Genomic DNA, 27,761 nt, shown 5'->3' with positions numbered 1-27,761 from the left:
CTACAGTGAAACCATTCAGCAGGTGTTTACATGCATCATAATCAGATCCCATCACACTTTAACACAATAAGATATTCCAATACAATTCCTGATTTTATTGTGAAACATCGGTAGATTTTCAAAATGGGTTTAAAACCTCCATGTTACAGCACCAATTTGAGAGAATGCACACACATTACTTGCCCTATTTAATGAAACTCATTGTACACAACTCTACTTTATACCTACATAATCTAGGAGGTGCCTCTGTCAAAGGGCCTCTCTTCAAATTAAAAAGACACCTTTACAGAAATTATGTAGTATTGCACTGTCTACTCAGCAATAGTAGTTACATGCTTCACATACTTTTGTTGAAAAAAATCGAATTGTTACAAATCCCTGATGCAAGGCACTTTTGAGCACCTGCAGGAACATGTCCATGTAAACAGTAAATTTTAAATAACAAATGAACAATTTCCATATATCTTTGACCATATAATGAACAGCTTTACACTGAGGCTAACAAACATGATCAGAAACACAAAGCACATTTTGTCTTGATTTAAAAATTTCTCTTAGGAGTAAGACACACAACTGGGGAAGAGAACTGTAAACATCATGCCAGCTCAGTGGGAGGCAGGCAGAGTGCTACCTGTGTGTGTGAGATCCAAAGCTGTTAGCAGGCTTAGGTTCTACATGGCCTGGTTCCATTCAATCCATGACAGCAACTGCCAAAGTGTGGAAGAAAGGATAAAATCTCTAGTAGCGTAATATCTGACCAGTTTGGATTAAGAAGATAGTTTGTGCATATTTCAAGTATACAAAGCACCTACTCTCATAAGATCACCAAAACATTAAATGTTTTGATCAGCTTATTGCTTTTACTTCAAGACATATCTTCCCCTCTCTATTCAAAAGAGGGAAAGAGTGATATTTTATACACAAGAATGGAAAACTCATTTCACTCCCTGATTACTACATTGGCCATATAAGTCAAATTATTTAAGTACTTTAGAAGACTATTTTCCAGGGTTGACTTTATATTCACATAGCAGCTGCCCATGGCTTTAACTTCATACCATAATTATTTGTGGGGGGGAGGGCAAGGGGAAAGCAAGGAGGAGAAATCCCCCTATGCTCAAAGATAGTTCTCAATTCCTTCCTATTCTTGAAAGGAACTGAACATCTTAAGAATTATCCTCAGTCCTGTTCCAACCCCATGCTAGTTCTCCCTCTTGGTGACATGTGCAAATAAGATGTCTGCTCTTATATTTTACAGGGAGTACGGCCTCCCCATTGCCTGAATTCGTGCTCTCTAAGCTGGCCAGTACTGAGGTATGCTCTCTCCTCATTAGTGCTACTGTTGCACCATAAGGAGCTGCTCAGTGTAAGCCAAGTGGGAAGTCAAAGACTAGCTCTGGAGGAGAGGGAGGGTACTTCAGCTCCACAGAGCCCAACTGGCTCCACCTCATTTCTTAGAGGGTGGAGTTGATACTAGGCAGCCTTATTCAAGACAACTAAGCAGGAGTCTTCAAACCCTGCCCCCGCTCAACAAACTGGATTCTCCTCCCCCCCCTTTTACAAGGTCAGGGAGATGAGGTCTCAAGTCTTAGAGCTCCAGGAGCCAAATGGCAAATGAGCTAAATGGGAATGGAGCTTGGAAGGCAAAGTGGGAAACTCTCACTTGTGGCAGAGAACAGAAGACAGGCCTTGAAAATGCACAATTCATGTAACTACATTGACTTTAAAACTCTATTCCCTGTGAGAGCAGGGCTACACTGTCAGGCAACAGTGGTAATCTTAATCAGCAAGTGGCTTTTATGTTCCCATTTTCCTCTCTCTGCATATAAAAGGGTTATAAAATATCCCCCATATGAAGGAATCAGTAAAAAGTAGAATTCCACAAACTACTGCACTACAAATTACAGAATTAAAGTAACCCCAAATCAGTCTTCACATACGAGAAAGCAGTTTGTTAGAAACCGCAAGAAATAGTGTAAGTTAAATATAAAACTCATATACAAAAAGGGCTTTTTTTTTTTAAAAATGTTTGACATTCCCTTAAAAATTACCTACTTCATAGGATTAAATCTACCACACAATTGGTTTGGACTATAATAAAATAACAGGTAAAATACTATTAAAATGCTTCAGTTAGAGAACTGAGGTACCGTTCTTGATAACTGCATTAAAACTGCAGCATTTATGCACAGCTGCCAAAGAGGCAGCTTTTACACACTGCTGTCTTCTTGCTCTTGTGCCCCACAGTTACTGAATTCTGGAATCTGGTCTGTGAAGGACTGCATCATCCACTGTCCATTAGGAATGTCACCAAAGGAGGACCCCCCACTGTAGTCTAGATTGTTCGCTTCTAGAAAAACAAACAAGAGTTTTAATAGTTTAGCTGGCATCATACCTGTAGGAAAGTTTTAGAAAAGTTGCTTTTGATTAAAAATTTTTCCAAGCATTTCTCCCCTCGCCCCCCATTTTTCAATTAGCTCTACTAGCTGTGGTGCGGAGACATGTTTTCAGTTTTTACATTAACATGGATTAGAGAGTAATCCAAAGAAAATATTGAAAAGAAGTTAACTTCCTAAAAAATAAACTTGTTTATTTGAATTGTGACTGAGTAAGTCTGAGCAAAAATTAGTTGTTTCGTTAGCAATGAACACACAGAAAACATTTAAAAATCCTCAATTTTGTTTGGATCCTGCCTACCCAGTCTTCATAACACCACACCAAACCCCATTGTGTTTCAGCTATTACATGAGAGTAAGAAATGAACTCTAAAGATCATGAACAGGAAGCAATATAGGAAGAAATCTACATCAGAGCACAAGATTAGGATATGAAATTTAAAGACCATTATCAGAAGTTGGTAATTATTCATTAGTTCCCCTATATAGAATTTAAACCTGTTCTTCAGTTGAGACCAAAAGGGACTTCCTCCATTTTTGGTTTGAAGTGAAAACCAGAATTCCTAATAATGGCTATTCTGCTACAGTCAGAGTTCCAACTCTCATTCTATTCTCCCCTTGTGTTTTTTCTGTTGCTAATAGTTTTCTCAAATTCACTTGGGGCTGAAATTGTGCATTTTGTGAAAGATCTGCAAGACAGCAGCTCTGTCCCAGGTCAAGAAACATTCAGGCTCCGCAGCATACATAAGCTCTATTTTTCTTTTTTTCCTCTCCCCAACACCCAGTATCTCTTTACAATTAGAAATCCAAGAAAAAGTGTAAAGTGTAAAACCTCGTTTTGATGTAAAAGTGAAGACAATGTTCTCAAAGTTGGGAAATACCAAAAGTTAAGGTTTCCTGCACAACATTAAATGGGATACACTACACAGTCTGTGGTTTAGGTGGGTTTTTTTTATTTCTCAGTCTTAACAGTGTAGTAATACAAAAATATGCATTTACACTAGCCTTCAAATCAATTTATGAAGTTATATGGGAACCACAAACCATCCTGATACAGAAAAAATACATTTGAATACATCCTCCGTCACCAGTAGCAAGATGAACGGGGTAACCTTATTTCTCTCTTTTTTTTAATCACTTGTCAGGTCTTGCTATTCTTAGAGTATAAATTCAGAGGTAATGACTATTTCTTTTGTAATGAAAAGCATTATGTAAATTTATGGCAAAAAATGATAATTATGATGCTCTACTAGGTTGATTCCATATGTGACTTGTAAATGATTAGTTATTTTTACACAACAGATTTGTGTAAGAATCCCTAAAATCTGATTTTGGGAAAGTTGCTGAAGTTACAGAAAATACTTTATTTAAATAAAAATGAGCGTCCAGGAAAAAAAAAGTCTCCCCTCTTCCCCCCCCCAAACAGAAAAGGGGGCCCTAATGTCCCAATAAAATGATATAGAAGAAATTATAAATTTAACAGTTTAAATGTTGTTCTTCAAAACTTTAAACAAAAACTGTGGAAGCTGCCTGAAATGGTAGAAATGCAGAAAAATAATCCTAGTATGTAAAGACTTGGGGATTAAAAGCCACAAGCATTACTTTTTACCTGTTCCATTTGAAGCAAAGTTACACTGTTCATGCTCATAGGGGGTTTTCTCACTATAAGCACCACCATACGCCGCTTCGTAACCCGGATCATATTTTTCTTCCTTAACTGCCATCTTTTTAGCATCCTCTGGAGAAAAAGGCCTCAAATATCTTAATCTTCAGGATAATAGTAAACCATGAACATTACATCACACAACACAAGACTGTATACATGTATTTTTACTTTAAAAAAGTTCTCATCCCACCTTCCATGAGATAATGGGTAATTAAGATTTTAAGAAAAGATGAAATAAGTAACATGCTTAGTTCTACAGTCTGTTGTAAATTAGAGGGAATATAGTTACGTGTTTTCTATAATTCTTAATTTCCTTCTACCCTGATAACTGCTGGTTCTATATATTATCTCTCTCATATCAAACCTGTTGATATGGCTACCATATAAATTTTAAGAAATAATTACCAAAAAGCACTATACCTTGTGCAAGGTGTAAATCAAACGTATAGTGCACCTCCTGCACCTCTGTGTTTGGCGTAATGCCTTTCAGTTGATCCCTTAAATCTTTAAGCTTTATGTAATAATGAACTTTATCCTGTGCACGTGGAAACTGAGCACATCTTGCACTGGATGATGGCATAACATAGCAGAGCTTTACAAAAGAGACAACAAAAAGCAAGCAATGCTAAATTAGAGGTCAGTAAAGCATACAATATGTAAAAACTCAAGAATAACTAAGCACTTAACCACCTTTATATTTTTAAGCCTCTGTACAAACATTTATTAATCCTCATGAGACTGGGTAATACTTACTTCCTTGCTTTCGCTTACCTACTGAGGATCTTACCTCAGACAGAAAGGTAAGATCATCAGCTGACAGAGCTATGACAATTTACATCACCTGAGGATCTGCCTTAGAAAAACTAAGATTTAAAGCTAACTCAGAAAAATTAAGTGACTTGTCCAATAAAGTATTACAATACTTATTTATGAATAATATAGTATTTGAGTTTATTTACTGCAATATTTATGAATTAGAACACAACCAACATGTTACATGGGGTTATTTACCTTAAAACAGATACAATATTAAAATTCAAGGTGTCCATCGAAGGGGTATTTTAAGAACAATTTGTGGATCAAGTCTATGTATATTCCATCCATGCTAATACTTTATGGTCCACTCATTACTTACAGTCCACCATGAACACACACTTCCTCAAAGAATTGTATTGAAACATCAAAATTCAACAGAGTGCAACTGCAAGTCACCTTTAGAAGGCTGCATTTAAAAGTACTGATCCCCTTACACGCCCAGATACAGCAGTTTTGTTACTACCACTAATAGCACAGTGCCTGACTATGTGTTCCCTCCCCCATGCTTGGACTAGTGTCATGGTCATCCTTGAGTCCACAGGCACTGACTTCCCCACTAGCCAGGGCGTGCTCGACCCTCCCCTCTGCCCCAGGCCCTGCCCCCCACTCCACCCCAAGCCCCTACTTCTTCCCACCCTGGCTCTGTCCCTTCCCTGCTTCCTCCCCCAAGCATGCCCTCTCCCCTCTCCTCCCTCACCTTCCTACATGCTGCGAAACAGCCGTTTGTGGTAGGCAGGAGGTGCTGGGAGGGAACGGGAGGAGTGACCAGTGGGGCCGCCGGTGGGGGAGAGGTGCTGTGGGGACAGCTTGACTGCCGGCGGGTGCTAAACACCCGCTAATTTTCCTCAGTGGGTGCTCCACCCTTGAAGCACCAATGGAGTCGCCGCCTATGCTCAAGTACCTCATTGTTAACAGAGAAGGTGATGTGGGGGTGGGGGGGGAGAAGGGGGTTGTTACCATAGTATTTAGATTGGATTTTTGAGTTTCTGAATGGTACACTTGTTGTCAAGTTATAATATCCTATTTGTGGGTGAATTAGGGGTATTCATGATGGTCCATAATTTTTTTATTCAGACTATAGATGCCTTTTCAGCATGTAACGATCCTGCTGACCATAATACACCATTTCCAAAAGCAAACCTATACACCCCTACAAAAGTCTGGCTGAGGAAAGGATTATATTTGCCTAATCCCATTCTTTTCTGTTTAAATAAGGCCCTTCACTTCCCCACATACATTTTGGGCATAATTCACCACCGGTGGAAGTGGGTTTCATTGGTGTTGAAATAACTTAGCAAGAACTTACAGTTTCTGTGTCTGGGACTTTGTGGGGCTGCAATCCAAATTCCAATTTTTTAACCTTTACTCCAAAAACTTCTTTACTAAAAATTTCATAAATACCTAAAATGAAATGAAGATAGATCGTTATATGCCACATAGAAGGCTGCAGGAAAGAGAATGATTCAAAATTAAGATTCTCACATTTTCCATTAAAAGCTGCTATGCGAGGTTTATACTTTTGCAATTTCTGCATCAGAATTCGTCCTCCTTCTCGAAACTCTTTGCTAAATGAGAAAAAACAATTACATTCGAGATTAAGACCTTGGCTACCACTCATTGTTTAAATATGGTACTATCCTGCATTTTCATACCTGGAGAGGTCTTTGCTACCTGGTGTTGTTCTTTCCACCATGTTTGTAAATCCAATACCATATTTTTGGGGTAAAGTGTGGTCATCCATATGGTTCAATTGTTCCTCACTCAGCCCAGACATAAAGAGACACTTCCCTGTGAAGAGAGAAGATACAAGTTTACTTATCTGCATTCTGAAATACTTCAAGATGCCAAAATACTATAATGAAATATTTATTTCTAAGGAGATACTAAAATGAAGAAAAATATGAAAGCTATTTTAAAAAAAGGGACTGCCCAGTATATTACCATTGGAATGCTAAAGAAATACTCCATGTTAAGCAAACATTTATTTCAGAAGATGATTGCCTTGTCTACATTTATTTATTTTAAAGACTGCTTTTAGTGAGCATTGTTTCTATACTGATTCAAGATAGAAAATCCCTGTTGAAAAATTTAATGCCACCACAGGATTCCTTGTTTCCATAAACAGGGCTTTGTTCCTAAAAGTTAAAATTTGTAGCTTTAAATTTTGTGACTTAAGTAAAAATGGAACAACTTTGATCAATATCTATTTCCACATTATTCTATTTGGTTCCTCTTGTGAAGCCCAGGACCACAAAGTCAGCATTAAAAGCATTATCCTAGATATGGAGAATTCATTGTGGCGCTGGAGAGAATACATTTTCAGCTATAAAAAAAACAAACAAAACCCAGATGACAGACCACTACAGACTACCAGAGGTTCAAAACAAAGAGCATGAAAAGAAAGCAATATTAGTCAAGCAAAAACAACAAAGTTGAAAGGTTAGTTAACTTTATAATGAAAGTCTTCAAAAATCTAGGCTGTTCTAATATTAAGCAAGTTGACACTGTTCATGTTAGGAACCCAAAATGGTTAGGTGCAAGCCCTGACTATGTATGAGATCTGCTCAAGGCTCCTCTGAACTGCTACACATGTTCAACACATCCCCTGACTTTTACGGATCATATCTTTACTATGAAAGCTACTCCCTTTGATGTTCATCTGTTATTCTCTCCCCTACTTAAAACCCACAGCAATTACCACCATTTCAGAGTTGTGTTTTCCCTTATATTTTTTGGTATGCCCATTAGTCTAATTTACTACCTTATCCTGTCATCACTCGTCTTTTTGTACTGGACATGGATTGTTTGAATTTTAATAAGTAGATTAACGTTTTATTTATTTGAGTTATGTTATGTGCTGTACACTGCCATCGCGCTCTTCGGCATAAAGTAAGCACACTTACTTTTTTTGTACTTAAGTTTTTAATCTTACGTATTTTAGTACTATTTCTACCTCTCCCCAATTTTTGATGTAGCATGAAAAGTTTAAAATGACAAGTTTAGTTCGTCTCACTGTAAAGAAGCATCTTCGTACTACGAAATGGTTTTATCAGCATGCACACATTTGGACTGATTCATGATAAAATATACATTAAGTAAAATGCTCATTGTGATCCTGGCAGGTTAGATGCCAGTTCTTGCCCAGGTTGCATGCATTAGCTAAGAACTGACAACCTCATAGTTGGGGACCAGACCAGGTCACCTATATGTTTGTTTTGCTCAAAACAGGTATTAGTCTTATAAGAATGTATTTAGTGTTTAGACTCTATGAAATGCTTGTATGTTGCTGCATGCATTAATCTCACTTATAATATCTATAGCCCGTATTATAAGTTAGTATTCAAGTGTTTGCTCTGAAATGTAAATCTCCCCAGTCCGGAGAAAATCATCAACTGTGAAATACTAGATTGTCACAGGAGGTGTTGTCGCCTGCCAACCAAAGAAGGCCCATAGACACCGGACAAACCACTGTGGAACATCAGAAGACAAGAGACCATTTATTGCTCCCCCTCCACCTAAACTCATCCCAACATCTTGTACTGTGGAGGAAAGGAATACAAATCCCAGTCAAGAAGAAACTCTCTTTTTGGCTTTTTGAACTCTGAAGGGCCCAGAGACTCTAAATTGAAGCCAGACATCCCCAGAGATCCTCCAGGGTCTGCCCTGAAAGACAATTTGAATAGACAGATCACTACAATTCTGTCACTCTTAAGATTTAGATGGAAACTCATCAGTGTGTATGTTTGCTTGCTTTAACCTGTAAATAACGCTTATTTCTTTTTTCTTAGTTAATAAATATTTAGACAGTTTATTACAGGATTAGCTACAGGCATTGTCTTTGGTGTAAGAGCTAGGGTACCAATCCATCTAGGATAACTGACTGGTCTCATGGGACTGGAAGCAACCTGAATGTGGTGTGATTTTTTGATACAAGTGAACATTTTTTACTAAGTCCAGTTTGTCTGGGTGGCAAAATAGGCTGGAGAGTCTAAGGGGACTGTCTGTGACTCAGTGTTGATTGTTGTAATAATCCAGAGTTCACATTTGTTACTGGCTTGGTAAAATCTAATTATAGAACACACGGCCAGTTTGGGGTGTCAACTTTGAGTGCCTACCTCAGGGCAGTGAGCCATTCTAGACAGCGACACACTCATTTCAGAGGAAAATAAATGAAAAATCCATTAACACAAAAACCCAGTACAAGATGTGGGCACTAGACTTGTGTCTTATACACAGCCTTTAATCTGGACTTGTCACTTCTGTTGATGTTAACAGGTGCTCACACAGATCAAGGGCAGACAGTCTTTTATAAAGAACCCAGAAAACAAGCTATGCACCTACCTACAACAGAAAGTGGTAAATGAGCCCTAGTTTGTTTACAGTGAATCACAAATTAAGTCAAATTTTTTACTTCTCCCTTCTACCCCAATAGCAACATTCAGATGAAAAATTAAAGTGTCCAGAATTATTAAAATAAATATGAAGCAGTTGTAAAGATATAGCAGTATTTTTTTTTTTTTTTAAAAAACCTCAAATATGGTGTACCATTAATGTTAGAAACTACCAGTTTGAGGGATTGGAAGGTGGGGGGAAGGGGTTTGTGTTTTATTCAGACATCTAGGAGGTTTGTTAATAAAGAGGTAAATACAGAATTGGTAGGTTTCAGAGTAGCAGCCGTGTTAGTCTGTATCCGCAAAAAGAACAGGACTACTTGTGGCACCTTAGAGACTAACAAATTTATTTGAGCATAAGCTTTCGTGGGCTACAGCTCACTTCATGGGATGCATAGAATGGAACATACAATAAGAACACATACAGAGAACATGAAAAAGTGGAGTAAAAGGCTAATTAAATTAAGATGAGCTATTATCAGCAGGAGAAAAAAAAAAAACTTTTGTAGCGATAATCAAGATGGCCCATTTAGACAGTTGACAAGAAGGTATGAGTATACTTAACATGGGGAAATAGATTCAACATGTGTAATGACCCAGCCCCTCCCAGTCTTTATTCAAACCCAAGTTAATGGTATCTAGTTTGCATATTAATTCAAGCTCAGCAGTTTCCGAGAAGTGGGCTGTATCCCACGAAAGCTTATGCTCAAATAAATTTGTTAGTCTCTAAGATGCCACAAGTAGTCCTGTTCTTTTAACACAATTGGTAGGGTATTCAGAAAATTGTATTTGGGAAAGATGGTCTGTTTTTATTCTGAAAGTTGGTGACTGCTGACTTATAAAAAGAGCCATGAAAACACAAATACTTGTAATTTGATTTTAATTTAATTATATGCTGTAATAAACTAAGACTAAACAAAATCATTTTTTTCAATTATATAAATCCATAACTATGTTTACATAATTCTGAACCTGCATTTATAAACAAGACCAGAGGAATCACGGACGATCCATCTTTGTTTTGTGTGTGTGGCTTTACAGTGGCTTTACTACACACTAGTAGTATGTGCTTGTTGTCATTAAATTACAGACAATGCTGAGAGTGTTTAAAAAAAAAAAAAAATACAAACAGCCTCATTTGAATTATCCTCTTATGACAGATTTCTGCAAATCCCAATAAAAAGAAGAAAAGAACAATAAACTTACAAAAGTGATTTCCAGGTCCAGGGTAATGATGCCCTTTGTAGGCTGCCATTAAACCCGGGTTTATGCCAATCTACAGAGCAAAGCATTAGTAAACTGTAGCTTCAAAAACAGAACTATTAAAATAATGAAGGGAAAAGGGAATACGTTTATCAAACTGATCTAATTACTTGGAAATCTTGCATAATAATGCATTTGTCAAACCTATTAATCAGAGATCAATTAACAATTTTCAATTATTTCAAGATTTGAAAAATTTAAGACAAGATCTCAGTTTATAGGTATAACGTTACAGCATTACCGCAACATGCATCTTACAACAGTTAGGTGTAGCACTTAGGGGGAAAACAATGAGGAAAGAACACTGAATAACAGTATGAACAGTTTCCCCCTTCCCTTATATTTAAATTTAAGATTTTTTCCATAAACTAGAACACAGTTACTATAATCCTTGACAGAAAGTGTGAAACTACTGTACACAAACAACCTGGATGTTACTTTATCCTGTGAAACCTCATCATGAAAATGCTAGATAAACAATAAAGTAAATAATAATTCATGAGTTACAGACTTCAAAATGTTACTTAAAATGTATGACTTACAATTACAATATCCAGATTGAAGGTCAAAATATCAGGAAGAGTCTTGGTCAAAAGTTCAGCTTCGGACACACCATTAAAACGGTCCACTTTTCTTTTCACTTTGAATGCATCTGTGATCTTCTCTTGTTTGCCTTTTGATTTAGTTGATTTAGCTGCTTTAGCAGCTTGTTTTTTTGGCTCTGTTGATTTGGTTTTTCTCTTCCTTCCCTTTGTAACTTCTGAAACACATAGTAATAGTTTCCTTTTTGCATGGCTTTTCTAAAAGTGTAGAACTCTTTTTAATAATATTGATGTCAAACATTAATACAAAAATATGCTGCTCACATTTTAAACTTGTCTACTAAAAACTGTTCATCTTCAAAATATTCATGCAAAATAATCCTTACATAAAACACCCTTCAGCTGAAACTCTGTATTCCAGGTTCGATCTGTGAACAGCACTAGCCCATGTCAGAAAGTGAAGTTGTGGAGGTTTAGATTCATGCTAACACACAGACAGTACTGGCATATTTTGCTTTGACAGTTGCTAGACACGTAAAAGGGCAGCATTTGGTTTCATTTGCTAGTGATGAAAATTAGACTCATTGTCCAATGGAATGCTACTTTATCTCACTGGGAATATCAATTGACAGGATCACCTAAATCAAAACCATGGTTCCGGCTCAATGAACATCACACACAAAAATGGTTACTTTATAGAAAATTTAAGATGTGCTCAAGAAAAGTCCATATACAAGTTCCCTACCATATCTCCTAATTAACTATGACTATTGCTAATTCTTTGGCCATCTGGGACTTTACTAGAGAATTTAAGTTTTGCAGATAACCCTTTATAGATGCATGTCAGAGTTCAGCTATAAATTATAACTGACTTGAAGAGTTACATGCTTGATAGCCACAGTAAATACTGGGAGTTTCTTTTATATTTCCTTATATGCTTAGCTGCCCCTATCTTGTCTCACTATTTGCGAATTGTTCAAAAAAACAAACAAACAAAACCTTTAAAAGTTCTTCGATGTTGAAAATACATGCAGAGCAAAAGCTACATGCACATATAATCAGAATGATCACTATGAATGCATAGTAATTTATTTAAAAAACAAAAAAGGCCACCAACTCGTATTGCTTAGACAGCAGAGCAGACAGCCTCTATGGTTTGCTGACCAGCAGCAGCTAATATTTCAGAGAAGAGGGATCTCAAATAAAATTGAAAATACTTGGTCTGACTTTCTAAAAATCTTTAGTAATTCCAAGCAGATGGAAACTGAGATGTTGCTCTCCTTTCCTCTCCATGCCCCCCTTCCTTTCCTTTCCTGTTCTTTGTGTCTCCCTCCCCTTTTTTGGGGGGGAAGTCAATATAAATTGGAAAAAAAAAGAAAAAAAAAAAAAGAAAAACTGAACTTAAACTACCACTACTTCAGTTCTCACAGTGGAAGAAACTACAATATTGTGGCTACAGAACACAAATCAAGATGGCAGTAATCACACAGATAATTTAGGCTAATATGCCATATACAGTACACCATATATGGAAACACTTCAAGAAATAAGAAAATTTCATAAGCTTTTCTTTTGTTTTGTGGGTGGAGGCAGAAGCAGTAAAGTCAAGTCTAAGTTCAAATGACTAATACTGCAAGTTCTATTCTGCTATAGGGGACTTCAGCTTATATATACACACACAAAGCTGATGATTAGAGATCAGTTTCTCAGCACTTAGCATACTTCAGGGTGCTGGGTGAATGGTGTATCAAAAGAAAGAGGGAAGATAAACAACATACAATGTAAGATATAAGCTTGCCTATACCACAAACCCAGCCATACAGCATACATAGGAAATCTAAATAAAATTGCACAATCCCTCTCTGAATAGACATCCCCCAGTAAGGCATAACTTAAAACTTGAGTGCACCATTATCCTTTCCATTTGACAAAGTGACATCAGAAGGGAATTTGTTATCCAGGATATATATATGAACAGAAAGTAATTCATGCAGTTGAGAAAAAAAAAAATCTTTATGAACTTCTAGCATAGAATTTCTATACTTACTATCAGTTTTGACACTACTCTGGTCATGACATGTGATCCTAGTGACGACTTTCTGCCCACCATCCTAACATTGAGGCACTTTAAAGACTAACAGATTTATTTGGGCATAAGCTTCTGAAGAAGTGGAATTTTTTACCCACAAAAGCTTATGCCCAAATAAACCTGTTAGTCTTTAAGGTGCCACCGGACCCCTTGTTGTTTTTGTGGATACAGACTAACATGGCTACTCCTCTTGATTCTTGATATCCTGACATTGTGACACTAATGAATGGGGCTTGAAAAACTCAAATGCCCATTTAACAGTGGAAAGTGATAAGCCTAACCCCATCAACTAATGCAAAATTTAAGCTTTTATTTTTTAAAAACTTTCAGCATGAAGATAATCTTTGAGATGAGAAAAATATAATAGAGACACACTGCCTTCCTGAGTCTGCAGACATCCATGATGCATCTGTGGCACTTTGCCAAGCAGTAGCATAACAAAATTAGCACCACAGTAATCTGTTTCACTGCTGCTATGCAGAACTGCAGCGGGCAGCAGCAAATCTGTCAAGAATCATGTTGATTTCACACTGTTGTTGCTGCTATTTAGGAAAGCTAAAAGCAACAACAGTCAGGCACTGAGTTATTCATAAGGAAGGAGGACCCAAAAAATTGAAGTCTGTGGGAGCAATAGAACAACAGATCTCCCTCCCTCTTCCTCTCCTTGCAGGAGCAAGAAATCTTTGCCAGTAGTCACAGAATGAAAGAGACCCACCCCTACTCCCAGTAGCCAGACTCTCAAGGAGAAGAGCAAGGTCTTTCCCAATCCCAGCAGCTAAAACAGGGTTGAATTTCAAATTTATCAGACACCTACTACAGACTATCACTACAGATGGAGCTCCCAAACAGGGTCCAGGGACAGCATCCTAACAGGAAATCCCAACAACCTTTCCCTTCCCAAGGCTGGGAGTTGATGGGCTTCTCACCAGAGGGTGACACCTGGTCTTTCATATCTATCTCCGGAGAGTAGGTTTATTCCTCGTTAGTAGGTGTCTGGTTAGTTTTTCAAGCCCTCAGGCTCATTAGCAGGAGACTTCACCTAGTTCTCAGTGTTTACAGCAAGACCTGGAATAGCTCAATAATAGAATACTATTTGAATACCTAAAGCAAAATGGAAGTGTAATTAAAAGACACTGTTTCCTCATCACAACATGTAACACAACACGAGAAACCTAACTGTACTAAATACAATACTATAGTTGTGCACTAACTGTAGTGAATAATATAATGTCTCTGTTAGAGCGACCACAGCATTTACTGCTTGAATTAGAAGATGGAGAACTGTACAATTTAATCTTGCCAAAGGTTACAGCAACTATTGTGAAAGTAAATATTGATCTAGATGTGGCACACAATTAGGCCTGGGATACCATCATCCTAGATTTAACATTCTTGCATTATGTTAGTACAGAGAGACTCACACCTATATTCAAAATATGGATAAAGGATTAATTCTTAAATAGTGGAAAAGTGCAGTTACTAATGATTTAGAACTAGCATTCAAGTATGGCAGACATTACAAGTAGTAAGCAATAAGGTGACAATATTACATAGGCTCTCATTCTGACATACTTATCACCAAAACTAATAAACAGAAAATATATAAGAAGGTTAAAGAAAGAAGATAATAGGGGCTACCTAGGAATGCTCAGAGCACCGAACTGAAATGTATCTCAAGACATGTTTTCTAGCCTTCTCATATTTGTAGGTGGGTTAAAGTTAGTTTTTAAAGTAGTAATTAAAAATTCAGATGATTATAATGCACCACAAAAACACAGGTTTCAGAGTAGCAGCCGTGTTAGTCTGTATTCGCAAAAAGAAAAGGAGGACTTGTGGCACCTTAGAGACTAACAAATTTATTTGAGCATAAGCTTTCGTGAGCTACAGCTCACTTCATTGGATGCATTTGGTGGAAAAACACTAAAACACAGTAATTAAGAATGTAACCCTAATGAAGACTTTCAGTAAAACAAGATCCTACTATGCTAATTTTACAAAATTGCTATGAACATTTACTAGCTGAAGCAAAAAAAGTCTAGCTGCTGGCCTTTTACCATGATGACTGATTTAGAAAAACCACAACACAAAACCAAGTAATTGTAGTTTACTCGCCTATAAAAATTATCACTCATGAAAGATCAGAATTTGGCAAAGCTGAGTGTTAGGATATAGATATTTATGCCTGTTTGTAAAGGCCTATACTTTAAGAATGTAGGTGTATTTTTTTTTTTTTTTTTACTTAGCTAGTTATAGAGGTATAAAAGAAAGAATTAAAATTACTGTTTGCCCGTGTAAGGGCCTTTTTTTTACTGTGACAGTTTGAGGCCCTGTTCTGAGGTTAAGATCTTTGGGCTAAGCAGCAGAGGCAGCCATAAGCTGGGACCGAACGGTCACATTTTTAACTAGTTACACTGAAATAAGGTGCTACTGGGCTCTTTGAAATCATGCTTGCTGGAAGTTCACCCCAACAAACATCAAATTGTTTGCACCTTTGGGTATTGTTGCTCTCTGTTCATGCGAAAAGGACCAGGGAAGTAAGCGGGTGAAGGAATAAGCCCCTAACACTGAGCAATGTCAAAACTACAACCAGGGTTTGGCTTTGTATTTTCCTATATGCATGCAGCAAAATTATTCTTTTAGAAATATGTTACAAAAAACAAGTTTCTGAACACTTGTTCAAAGAGTGCCAAAAAGAGAAAAAACAGGAGACTAGAGAAGCAAATTGTTAAGACAAATCATCCTTGAAAATCAACTACTAAGTACCAATTTCATTTTCAGCCTCGTTAATCAAGATTTTAATTTTATTAAAGTTATATTAATTTGGTCACACTACCTTGAATAGGTTCTTGAGCAAAGTCTGGATCTGGAATGCCCTCTACAGTCTGTTGTTCATTCATAATTTCCATGTTAGGAGCTGCAGTCATCATTTGATGGAATGGAAATGTATAAAATGCTTGAGCTTGCTGAAGAGGAGAATAATATCTTAAAAGAAAAAAGTTAGTATTGTTAGCCATATAACATTAATCTTTCAGAATTTTCTTAAGTTTATAACCTATTCAGTACATTACTTAATCAAAACAAAATCATGACATTCTTAACCAGGGTTGGCATACACTGCATGTTATATTCTCCAGTTACAGTCTATTACAGCAACACGTATAATATCCAATTCCATTAAATAAATGGTCAATGCTTCTGATCACATAGTGGGAATCAAACATTGCTGAACACCCCATCTTTTTTTAATTAATTTAATATTAAGCGTACAAGAATCAGAATATTCAGATTATTACAGTCACATTAAATATATGCCTTATTTTCTTCCACTTTTCTATAACACAATTATAACTAAAGGTTGTGATTCTTTCACGGACATCATGGAAGTCATAGATTCCGTGACTTTCCAAGACCCCCATGACTTCCGCAGCAGCTGGGGCCAGCTGCTTGGGCACCCCACAGCCAGTCGCACTGGCTGCTGCTGGAGCGACCCAGGGCCAGCTGCTCCATCAGTCCCTGGGGCCAACTGCACCAGCCGCTGCTTGGGAGGTGCTGGCTCTGGAGGCAGCTGGCTCCTGGGACCACCTAAGTAGCAGCCAATGGGGCTGGTCCCAAGGACCGTCCAAGCAGCGGTCCTGAGAGCAGCCCCAGTGAACGCCGGAGCAGAGGTCCCGGGGCTAGTCACACCACCTGCTGCTTGGGTGGCCCTGGGCAGCTGGCTCCGGGGACCACTGGAACAACAGCCAGTGTGGCTGACTCCCTAGGGACTGCCCGAGCAGTGGTCCTGGGGGTGCCCTGGGGACTGCCTGAGCAGCAGCAGTCCAGAGAGCGGTCCCCGGGAGCAGCAGCCAGGGGGGTTTAGGGGGAGGTCAACCCCCAGCACTGGAGCAGAGCTCCCCCCTTCCCCAGCAGGGCCCCCAGGGGCAGTGGGGCCCCAGAGTAGAGATTTAGTCAGGGGTATTTTTGGTAAAAGTTATGTGCCGTGAATTTGTATTTATTGCCTGTGACCTGTCCATGACTTTTACCAGAAATACCCGTGACTAAATCTTAGCCTTAATTATAACACATTACACTTTATGTTCTTAAAAGTATACCGTCAAATACACAGAATGTGGGTAATCTAGGTAAGTTAAAGCTATTGTCCAACTAACTTTGGCTTTGCCTATGCTACCAAATTAAGTCGACCTAAGTCAGTAGTTACTGTGGTGGTTCATGTCCACACTACGGCCCCTATGTCTGTGGTGCACATCCTCACCAGGAGCGCTTCCACCAGCTTACCTTTGTGGGGCACTGACAGCGGTGAGTCCTGTGCAGAGCTGACAACCTATGGGAAATTTAAGTAACGCAGCGTCTACACAGACACTGTGTCATTCTAACTACATGAACCTAAGTGCTACGCCTCTCGCAGAGGTAGAATTATTAGGTCAGTGTAGCGGTGGACCCACAACAGTGGGAGCAACATTGTAGCGTAGACACTTATAGAGTTAGCTTGATGTAAGCTGCCTTACAAGAACCTAACTGTGTAGTGTAGACCAAGCCTTAGAATTATTTGATACAAGATAGGTGAGATAACATCTGTTATTGGACCAATTTCTGTTGGTAAGAGAGACAAACTTTCAAGCTTATACAGTTTTGGGGTTTGTTTTTTTTTGCATAATGTTCGGGTATACGTTTCCAACTTGCACAAAATTTGAGTTATGCAATACTTTCTGGAATGGAACGATTGCGTAAGTCGGGGACCGTCTGTACAGAACTCTGACCCGAAGTAGAGCTCTAAAGCGTGTCTCTCTCACCAACAGAAGTTGACTGAGTAAAAGATATTACCTTACTACGTTGTATCCTGGGACCGACATGGCTACAACACCACTGCATAAAACAATTAGAATTACTTCACTTTCACCCACTTTGAATTTACTTAATCTTCCATCAAATTATTTTACTTTATCTAACACATACAGAGTGTGTGAAGCACTCTGGGTTGCAAGATGTTATAGATGCGTCGGTGATTTGAGGCACAGTGCACACGGTTTTGCATCTTTAAGCAACGCTGTACCAAACACTGGCCAGTGACATCAGAGACACTCCTGCAACCCATACACACCAGAGGCTCCTACTCCAGATATGCCTCCCCATATATGCTCACAGGCCCCCCCCAACATAGGATCTCTGCTCAATACAACCCTCATCTATGGGCACAAACTCCCACCCAGACACAGGTCCCTGATCCATACACTCTTAGTATATACAGAGAAACAACGAGGAGGCCGGTGACGTCTTAAAGACTAAACAGATTTATTTGGACATAAGCTTCCGTGGGTAAAGAAAACCCAATTCTTCAGATGCAACAGAAGAGACTCCCCCCGCCGCCCCTGCTCCATACACCCTTAGTATACACAGAAAGAAAAGGAGCATTTGGGGCACCTTAGAGACCCCCCATCCACACACACACACAGCTCCCTGCTCCATACACCCCCCCCGACGACATCCACAGTCCCCGCCCGCTCTACCCCCCTTCAACCCCGCCACCCGCGGACAGACAGGCCGAGCACCCCCGGGCACCATCCCTGCGGCGGCCCAGTCCCCGCCCCGCCTACGTCACCAGGAGCCGGGGAGCCGGCTCGGGGGAGCTGAGGAGCGCAGGGGCCTTCCCCGCGCCAGGCCTAGGCCCGGCTGCCCCGTGTACCTGCCCGGCTCCTCGGCTTCCATCCCCGCGCGCTGGTGCGTCCGGCCTAGCGGGCTGCCGCGAGCGCCAGCCGCTGCCCCCTCCCCGCGCAGCCCCCCGGCCCCTTCCGCCTCAACCACGCAGCGCCGCCGACCTGCCTGCCGAGCGAGCGGTCACGTGAGGAACGGCAGCCAATCCGGATCAGGCACCCGCCGGGCCGCGACCACGAGGCTTGCGGGGGCGGGGAGAAGGCAGAAGAGGCGCAATGGGGTGAAAGGGGGCGGGGGTCTCTCTACTCCCACCACCCAGGCCCACAGCAGCCTGTTGGATGAGTGACTCCACTCCACCCCGCCCCCCAGCCTGTTAGATGACAGACAGACAGACCGACCCAGGACGTTTGCCGTGCGCCGGGGTTGTTTCATGGCCCCCAGTTTTCTCTGACTCCCTCCCACTTTCCGGCTTTTTCTCTTGGCGGTGCAAGGGGGGCTGGTCACGACTGGGTCCACGCTAGACATGTTCACAGCCTAGAATGCGGGACGCTCTGAGATTCTTGGGGCTGGAGCGAGGGGATCCGCAATCTGTTAGCAAGTGTGGCTCTCAAACTGAGCCACAGTGAAGTAGGTTTCAGAGTAGCAGCCGTGTTAGTCTGTATTCGCAAAAAGAACAGGAGGACTTGTGGCACCTTAGAGACTAACAAATTTATTAGAGCAGAAGCTTTCGTGAGCTACAGCTCACTTCATCGGATGAGAGGCTGGGCTTTGGTCACAGTTAAGGCATCGCTGACCGTAAGACGTTAAAAAGCGCCTGTGTACTTCTTATTGGGGAGACTAAAGACAGAACAGGAGGACTTGTGGCACCTTAGAGACTAACAAATTTATTAGAGCATAAGCGTTCGTGAGCTACAGCTCACTTCATTGGATGCATCCGATGAAGTGAGCTGTAGCTCACGAAAGCTTATGCTCTAATAAATTTGTTAGTCTCTAAGGTGCCACAAGTCCTCCTTTTCTTTTTGCGAATACAGACAAACACGGCTGCTACTCTAAAGACAGAACGTGATCAGTGTTTGCCAGACAGTCCATCAAACCTGCCCATACTACTGGTTGCTCTGTGCACATCAATGCAAGTGCATGCCCAAAAAGTAACATAACACAAGGGAGGGAAGAAATCCAATAAGCAGTCTCTAGTAACTGTAAAAGGACATTCCAAAGCCTTTGAAAGAAAGTACCACTGTATTCCACAGTAACAGTTCTTAACACTGCAGCTTACTATAGAGTTACAACAGAGGACTAGTATATTTCCATATGGCTACTGCAGCTCTGATCATGCAAACACATACCCATGCCTTCCTATATTCATGTGACTAGGCCCATTGAAGCCAACAGGGCTACTCATGCTTAAAGTTAAGCACATGCAAAAGTGCCTCGCATGCTCAAATAAATGTGTTAGTCTCTAAGGTGCCACAATTACTCCTTTTCTTATTGCGAATACAGACTAACACGGCTGCTACTCTGAAACTTGCTAGATCATGGTTCACACACATAAAGTTAAGAAGGCATGTAAATGTTTGCAAGAGTAGGGCCTATATTGTAACAAGGCAACTAGTGTTACCATAGAACTGCAGTTCTGCTATCACAAAGTGCCAAAAATCATGAATCAGGCCCCAAATATGAGACTGACATAAAAATATTTGTCTTCTTATCTTTGAGCCTATAGTTGTCACATTTCCAAGCTTTCTCCCCACAATCACGAGGGCTAGAAACCTAAAAAAAAACAAAAACAAAAACCCAAAAGCTGAGATTCTCACATAATCACACAATGCCAATGACCGGGGACGACTAATGAAAAACACCAAACATTCTGACCCTTGGCAAGACCTATACTGTTCCCGGATTGTTAACATAACTATAGTTACTAGTGTTAGGAGTTACTATCCTATTACTACAGCATTTTACTGTTAATGTAATCACTCAGTTAAGGCTACTCTTACCTCAGGGGGGTAGGTTGCTACAGTGGGCTAAGCCTTTAGGCCACTGTCGTGTATTACGGATAGAGCAGAGAGTCTCTGATGCGTTTCAGAGTAGCAGCCGTGTTAGTCTGTATTCGCAAAGAGAAAAGGAGGACTTGTGGCACCTTAGAGACTAACAAATTTATTAGAGCATAAGCTTTCGAAATGCATCCGATGAACTGAGCTGTAGCTCACGAAAGCTTCTGCTCTAATAAATTTGTTAGTCTCTAAGGTGCCACAAGTCCTCCTGTTCTTTTTTCTGATGGATGCGTTAGACCATTCAGAGATATGAGTGAACATAGACTTACTGAGCCAAACAAGGGAACAGTGGGGGTGCCTCCCTAATCACCGCCGCATCCTCTCTCCCCAGCCAGTTTGGAAGGGGGCCCCGCAGCAGCGGCTCCCCATGGAGATCTCCCATTTGCGGGGAAGCGAGGACAGACTGGCAATGGACGTCGTTCCGTAGCAGCCGCTAGAGTCACGTGAGATGCGACAAGCCTGCCCTGAGTCACGTGATTCGGTGAGACGAGCTCAGCTCCTCCTTTTCTGCGGAAGGCCGGGTGGGCTAGCTTGTGTCTGGGGCCTTGGGGCTGTTCTGAGCGGACAGCCTGTCATCCGAGACCTCCTCCTAATGTTCAGTGTCCTGGACAGAGAACAAGTGCTGCCAGATCAGCGTAGTAGAGCTTTGCTGCATGCAAGTAGGTGTGTTTTCCATGCCTTAATCACTGGCAAAGAAACCCAGGGTTGTGAGTTCAATCCTTGAGGGGGCCATTTAGGGATCTGGGGCAAAAATTGGGGATTGTGCCTGCTTTGAGCAGGGGGTTGGACTAGATGATCTCCTGAGGTCCCTTCCAACCCTGATATTCTATGATTTCTATGATTTCTATGTGTGTAGCATGGCTGGGCAGTGGCAGAGTTTGTGGAGGTGCCTTTGTGGGTAAGGACAAAGAATCCTGTCGGCTGATGTCCACGGGGGGAGCTGTTACTTCTGTAGTGTGTTTAAGAGGTTTGAACATTTTAAAAGCACTGTTTTTTCTTTACTTGCTTTTAAACTTTTTAAGTGAGGCTCCATTGCAAAAGGCTTCCCCACCCCATCTCTGTTTCCTACCGAAGGTGGATGTGATTTAACCAAACGCATAGTTTCTTGTTAACAGATTCCAATTGGGCGAATTGTATTTCAGAGTGGGCTAGTTGGTATACTAACTTATTGCAACTTTTTTTCCCCCTAATTCTTCTCTCAGTCAGTTGGAGTATTCCAATCTCAAGTGCAGTCTGCTCTTCATCATGCCTGCTGGGGTATCTTGGCCTCGCTACTTGAAAATGCTCAGTGCAAGTACATTGGCTATGTTTGCAGGTGCAGAAGTTGTGCATAGATATTACAGACCTGATCTTGTAAGTGATTTAAGGTTTTAATTTTCATTTCACTTATAACTGCTAAGTAATATGTGTTTTGAAATTTCTCCTATAGGTATGCTGTTCAGTGGACATAGTTAAGGTCACTGTGGCAAAAATACCAAAACACTTCCGTTTCAAAAGGTTGATATGCTTGTTTGTAAGTACAATAATAAAGAAAAAGCAGCAAATATATGAAGCTGCTAGAATGTCATGTCTTGGGATTTTCCCTCAGTTTTGAAGTGCAATGTGTATTAGAGTGCAATGAAAATTGGCACTCCTCTTAGCATATTTTTGTCAGAGTAAAGTTACCTTTTCTCTGGAGTTAAAAGATTCTTTTCAGCTCTAGACTAGAAGAGCTAGAATCCCAAGTTGGTAATATCTACAAGATATATATTTTTTTTCTTTTTCTTAAATCAGAGTCAGCAGTTAGTTGCTTTCACAGCTTGGTTGGGAAGCAGATTGTAGTAGAAACACAACACCACATGCAGAGGTAGTAATTTTTTCAGGATCTGAAAGTATATAATAAACCTTTGTTTTTAAAGGAATTGGACACAGAACCAGGAAAAAGTTAACTTGTTTTATTAAGGCCTAAAGCTCAGAAGTGAACTTCTGGGCAAAGTTGGATCTACTTATGATTTGAGTGGAAAGCATGTGAAATTTTCGTGAATTCAATCCTAAACCAGGTGAAATGCTTCTAATAAATTTATTAGTCTCTAAGGTGCCACAGGTACTCCTTTTCTTTTTATGGATACAGACTAACACAGCTGCTACTCTGAAACCAGTCTTGATAGAGATTTGTAGTTCACTTTGTCTAGAAATTCAAGGGGTGAAAATCCATGCAAATCAAATGTTGAAAAAAGTATTGCAATGGTTTGACATCCGAGTCTTACAGCTTGCTTTTTACCTTCCATATTTTCCCAAGCTCTTGACTCTTACAACCTTTTTTTTTTTTTTTTTCTTACTTTAGGAAAACCATTCTCTCTTCCCACAATATTCCTTCGCTTCAAAAAATGGAGCTGAAATTAACATGGCTTTGTTGTGTTTGTTTATACACTAGCATAATCTACTATTACTACATCTGTGCAGATGCGAAGTGTGGCCGCATAGAGCGTAAAGTATTTTATGCGTCTTCGATGTAAACAGTTGCTGTCTTATTAACAGGTTTCAGAGTAGCGGCCGTGCTCCTTTTCTTTTTGTCTTATTAACGCAGTGGTAACTGAGCTTTTATTATCTTCTCAGATGGAGCTATTATACACTCGCTTTTTATTTATTCTTCCATCTTTCCCAAAAATGTAGAGGAAATAGAATCAAAATTTTGCTAAGAACAAATCTGTTAAAAAGAAACTGAATTTAATACTTAAAAAATCTGCAGTCCTGGAGAGTGATGTTCTCTTCAGTACCAGTTGCAGTGATAGAAGATGCGTCCACATTGCAATCACTAGGTACAGGGTGGTTTCATTTGAACCGATTGTCTTAATCCAACAGACATCGGATGGTAACTGATGACCTGGTTTAAACTTGAACCAATGCCCTAGAGCTTCTGCAACCTATAAGCCATCCCACTCCATCTGTATTAGAGCTTTTGTTGTTTAAACTTGTGTAACTTTATTTCAAAAAGTGGTGGGGTAGATCTGCCCTCTAGTAGAGGAAACAAAAGACCAGTTTCACAATGCCCTTTTCAAAATAGGAATTCTTTAAAAAGAAAAATTTATACTTAAAGAATCTTTCCACAGTTTTAGAGTGATACCTTTCCTACCAGTAGATTAGTAATTAGGAAGTATATAGTAATTTTATAAAATGGCTTCTTTGACATATAAAGACAAAACAAAATGTATAGCTGTACATCTGTAGTTATTTAAACTAGTGAAGACTCTAAAAACTTATAGCTTTAAAAGCAGCAAAGGTTAAATAATGTGAAGGGTTGTTTTTTTTTGTTTTTTGTTTTTTCCTCATCCCCAGTGTAGGTGTTTCATCTTCAAGACCAGTGTGAGGGCTGATGAGGATGTGAATTTTCACAATCACCCATGCAGGTTTGGAGTACAATCTGAAGCTCCCTTTGGCAATTTAAATATATACTGGCCACATAATACAGCTACTTTCCTCTTCTGAAGAGTAGAAGAGGCTCTTGTTCCTGTGACCAAACACTTCCCATATTCTCCCACCATTTTCAAATTGTATCTTTGGGAATCCTTTTGCACATGCACCCTGACCTGGTTAACTGGAATGGCAGTTACAAAGGTGGATGACTTAATTGAAGTGAGACAGCTGCTTATCAGGAAACCATGTGGCAATACATGAAGATTAAGGGAAGGATATATCAGTTTGAGCTTTTATTCTTAAGGGAGATGGTGAAAAAACAGTCCACTCCAGATCTCTAGTAACTAAAATGCCATCCGCACTTCTAATGTCCTATAAAATAACCAGGTTTCAGTGGCTCTTCTCTATCCCTGGAATGGAATTTAGTACTGTGGGAAGGGTTCCTTGGAAAAGATAAGGTATTCCCCACCTCCCCCAAGATCAAGTTGTTCCAAAGGACTAAAGTCAAATTGCCAGATGCAAGAAGTTGAAGTTGAATTAGAAAGAAATTGGGTTGATGCTAGAGATCAGCTTACATTTAGCTCAAGAAAGAGGGAGACAAAATTAACTTGAATGTAGTGTTCTTTTTTTTTTGCCTCTCAGGGGATGTCTAATTTTCTGTTTTGTTTAGCTCAGTTTTCTATTTCTCAGTCACAGATTTTGAGCACTGACACCTCTTTGTTTTATTTATTTATTTTATAGACTATACCTGAAATGCCACCTAAGCCTGGAGAATTGAAAACCGAACTCTTGGGTCTAAAACAAAGATCAAGCAAAGTTCATACTTCACAACAATGACCATAGAATATTGAAGTCACGAAGGGTAGAGTTTTCAGAAGTGCCTAAATAACTTAGGATCCTGAGTCTCCTTTTCCTAAATGATCTAGGAACCAAGTCACTGGGACTTATGCACTTCTGAAAATTGTACCCAAAGTCCATATATGAAGTGCTGTAGTCATGTAAATCTATATTTCTATTTATTTAAAACAAAAAAACTTGTATGTAAGAAATAATTGAGGAATACTGTTTATCAGAAATCCAGCCAGTTATTCGTTAAAACTCCTTGTATTTTTGTTTTCAGACAAATATAAATGTTTTATTTTGATTACTCTGTAAGAATTTTTAAAATCTATTGAAAGTATAATTCATATTGGCTCCCTGTCTAAAGAAACGTTATTAGGAATTTGAAAATTAATAAGATTTTATTAGGATTAATGTAATAAAAATTATTACAATTACAGAATGCTCTGCAGACTCGGAAGTCCTCTTTAGTACAGTGGCTAGACATTTTCTGTAGCACCACCACATTGAATTAATTAGCCTTTTTTAAAAAAAGCTTAAATTTTATTTGTGGACATTTAATACTACAGAGTCATGCTTTAAATATTTTCTCTAGTTGTATGTGCATATATACAAGGTATCTTAAAAGACAATTAAAACTTTATAAAAATATAACTGCTTACTATTGCTTTTATGAGCAGTTATGCTAGATTTCTCATCAGAAATTTTGTCAGCAAATCATCTTTTTTCATAATACTGTTTATGTATATGGCTAATTCATTGTAGCTGCTGTTCTTGTATGGACGGGAAAGGCAAAAACACTGTGGATTTGAGTGTCCTGTTGGTGTGTGTGTTCTTGCAGGTTTCTTTTTGGCTGAACAGTGAAACATTTCAGTATGGGCTGCTGTAAGAAATCTCTCTCAAAATGTAAAGAAGGGAAGAGTAAAAATAAAAGCACTAAGAAGATTTAATAAGTATAAAGGACAGAATGAAAAACTTACTTTAATGGTTTCTCAAAAAGTTGTACATCTTACTGTTGTGAATGTCGTCCTGAACAAACATAACTTCTAGCCAAACTTGCACTAATAAGTTTAATTATAACAAATAGTATCATGGATATGATTTCTTACCCCCTTCTGACACTTCCTATGAAGCATGGAGATCATGCCTGAAACCTGTGTGACCCTCTGCAAAATCTTACTGCTACTGACTTCTATTCCTTCAGGAGGTAAATGAATCAATGGGTGTACACTGTCCTAAAGCTGATAGTAATATTAGGCCCTGATGGCCAGTAATAAGGAGTCACAATGTATACTAGTCCTCCTTTCTGCCAAATTATGTAAGCGTGAAAGGAGGTCTATTTTTAATTTGCTGAAATCTAACAAACTAGGTTTGTCAATTGAATAAATGTTATAGCCCATATAGAATGGAATTTAATAGAATAACCCTTTTTTTTTACTGAGTCCTGGGAGTGTTAGCTGACTAATATTAATACTGGGTTCTTTTCAGATCAACTTTTAACTTGAACATTACTCTCAAATCAGGACACTTGCCTTTTCTTATCTAATCAATAATTTATTAATCCACCCAGAAGCACATTAGTATACAATCAACAGTTGACCACTCGAGTAACCAAACCAATGTTGTAGGTGTATACTACACATACACAATACAGTCTTGCAAGAAATTATCAGACATGAGGGTCAACAGTTATATCAAGGAATGATGCAAATTATCAAGGTTTCTTACTATGTTTATTTACGGTCATCAATTCATAATTCTTTAGTATCTAACTCATTTATCACACTTTCAAGGATGCACTTGTTTTTAAGGCACTTTAAGAGTTTGGTTACTCTTGTTCAAATGAATTGGTTGAAAAGGGACAATTGTAGACTACTAAAAACAATTGCTTAAAGGTATTATTTTCAGTCTCTCAACTAATTTGCTTGGATTTATAAAGGAGTCATAATCTAAAATATGGTTACTTGAGATCTCACTAGAACGTATAAACTTAGCAAGAAAACCTATAGTTACTATATTAAAGAAATAGAAGTGGAAATACAATCTTGGTGAGATTTCTTTTCAATTTCTTCTTAACCCTGGTATGGGGAGGATCCTTTCCACATGGTTGGTCTGAGTTTCCATCACACTTAGGATTGTGCAACTTCTTGTTGGGTTCAGTTAACGTTCCAGTTGCACATGGTGACCTCAGTTTTAATACCTAATCGTTCTGACATCTGTCAGAGGGAGTAGAGTGGGATTCTTGGATATGTAAATGGGAACACCAAGTAGGAGTAGAAAGGCGATATAGCGAGACCATTATTGGAATACTGTGTTCAGTTCTGGTGTCCACACTTTAAAAAAAAACAAAACAAAAAAAATTGAAAAATTAGAAGTGGTTCAGCAAAGAGCTACAAGAATGATTTGAGATCTGGAAATATGCAGAATTAGGTTTAAGAATTTCAATCTAAGAGGTAACCTGATCAGTCTACAAGTACTTATATAGGAAAGAAATTTCTAATAGTAGAGAGCTCTTTAATCTAGCAGAAAAAGCCATGAGATCCAGTGGTTGGAAAATAGAGGTTACTTACCATATAGTAACTAGAGTTCTTTGAGACGTGTGGTTCTCCGGAGTATTCACTGTGGGTGTACATGTGCTCCCTGTTCCTGAGACTGGATGCTT

At 39.2% G+C, this 27,761-nt stretch overlaps 2 protein-coding genes across 6 annotated transcripts; one reads left to right on the top strand and one right to left on the bottom strand.

The window, feature by feature from the left end:
• Window positions 1–74: 74 nt before the first annotated feature.
• Window positions 75–21,341, bottom strand: TDG (thymine DNA glycosylase). Of its 4 annotated transcripts, none has more exons than XM_038391888.2 (10): window positions 21,136–21,341; window positions 15,997–16,145; window positions 11,075–11,292; window positions 10,476–10,545; window positions 6,531–6,666; window positions 6,361–6,443; window positions 6,185–6,279; window positions 4,483–4,654; window positions 4,006–4,134; window positions 75–2,350 (listed from the first exon to the last, which is right to left on the bottom strand). In XM_038391888.2, exons 1-10 carry the CDS (start codon window positions 21,246–21,248, stop codon window positions 2,211–2,213), a joined length of 1,305 nt encoding a protein of 434 aa, XP_038247816.1. In that variant the 5' UTR covers window positions 21,249–21,341; the 3' UTR covers window positions 75–2,210. The 4 variants fall into 4 exon arrangements, with proteins under 4 accessions (XP_038247816.1, XP_038247840.1, XP_038247847.1 ...); XM_038391912.2 differs by lacking the exon at window positions 21,136–21,341 and adding an exon at window positions 20,810–20,894; XM_038391919.2 differs by lacking the exon at window positions 21,136–21,341 and adding an exon at window positions 18,977–19,093.
• A 22-nt stretch (window positions 21,342–21,363) lies between these two features.
• Window positions 21,364–25,541, top strand: C1H12orf73 (chromosome 1 C12orf73 homolog). 2 transcript variants are annotated; one of them, XM_038391970.2, is made up of 3 exons: window positions 21,364–21,529; window positions 22,069–22,219; window positions 25,001–25,541. In XM_038391970.2, exons 1-3 carry the CDS (start codon window positions 21,459–21,461, stop codon window positions 25,094–25,096), a joined length of 318 nt encoding a protein of 105 aa, XP_038247898.1. In that variant the 5' UTR covers window positions 21,364–21,458; the 3' UTR covers window positions 25,097–25,541. The 2 variants fall into 2 exon arrangements, with proteins under 2 accessions (XP_038247898.1, XP_038247907.1); XM_038391979.2 differs by having other exon boundaries at window positions 21,376–21,525; window positions 22,073–22,219.
• Window positions 25,542–27,761: the final 2,220 nt, after the last annotated feature.

This window comes from Dermochelys coriacea, chromosome 1, assembly GCF_009764565.3.
Source record: "Dermochelys coriacea isolate rDerCor1 chromosome 1, rDerCor1.pri.v4, whole genome shotgun sequence".
NCBI lineage: Eukaryota > Metazoa > Chordata > Testudines > Dermochelyidae > Dermochelys > Dermochelys coriacea.
Note: the sequence above shows the minus strand (reverse complement) of the source record. Positions and strands in the feature narration are given on the sequence as shown.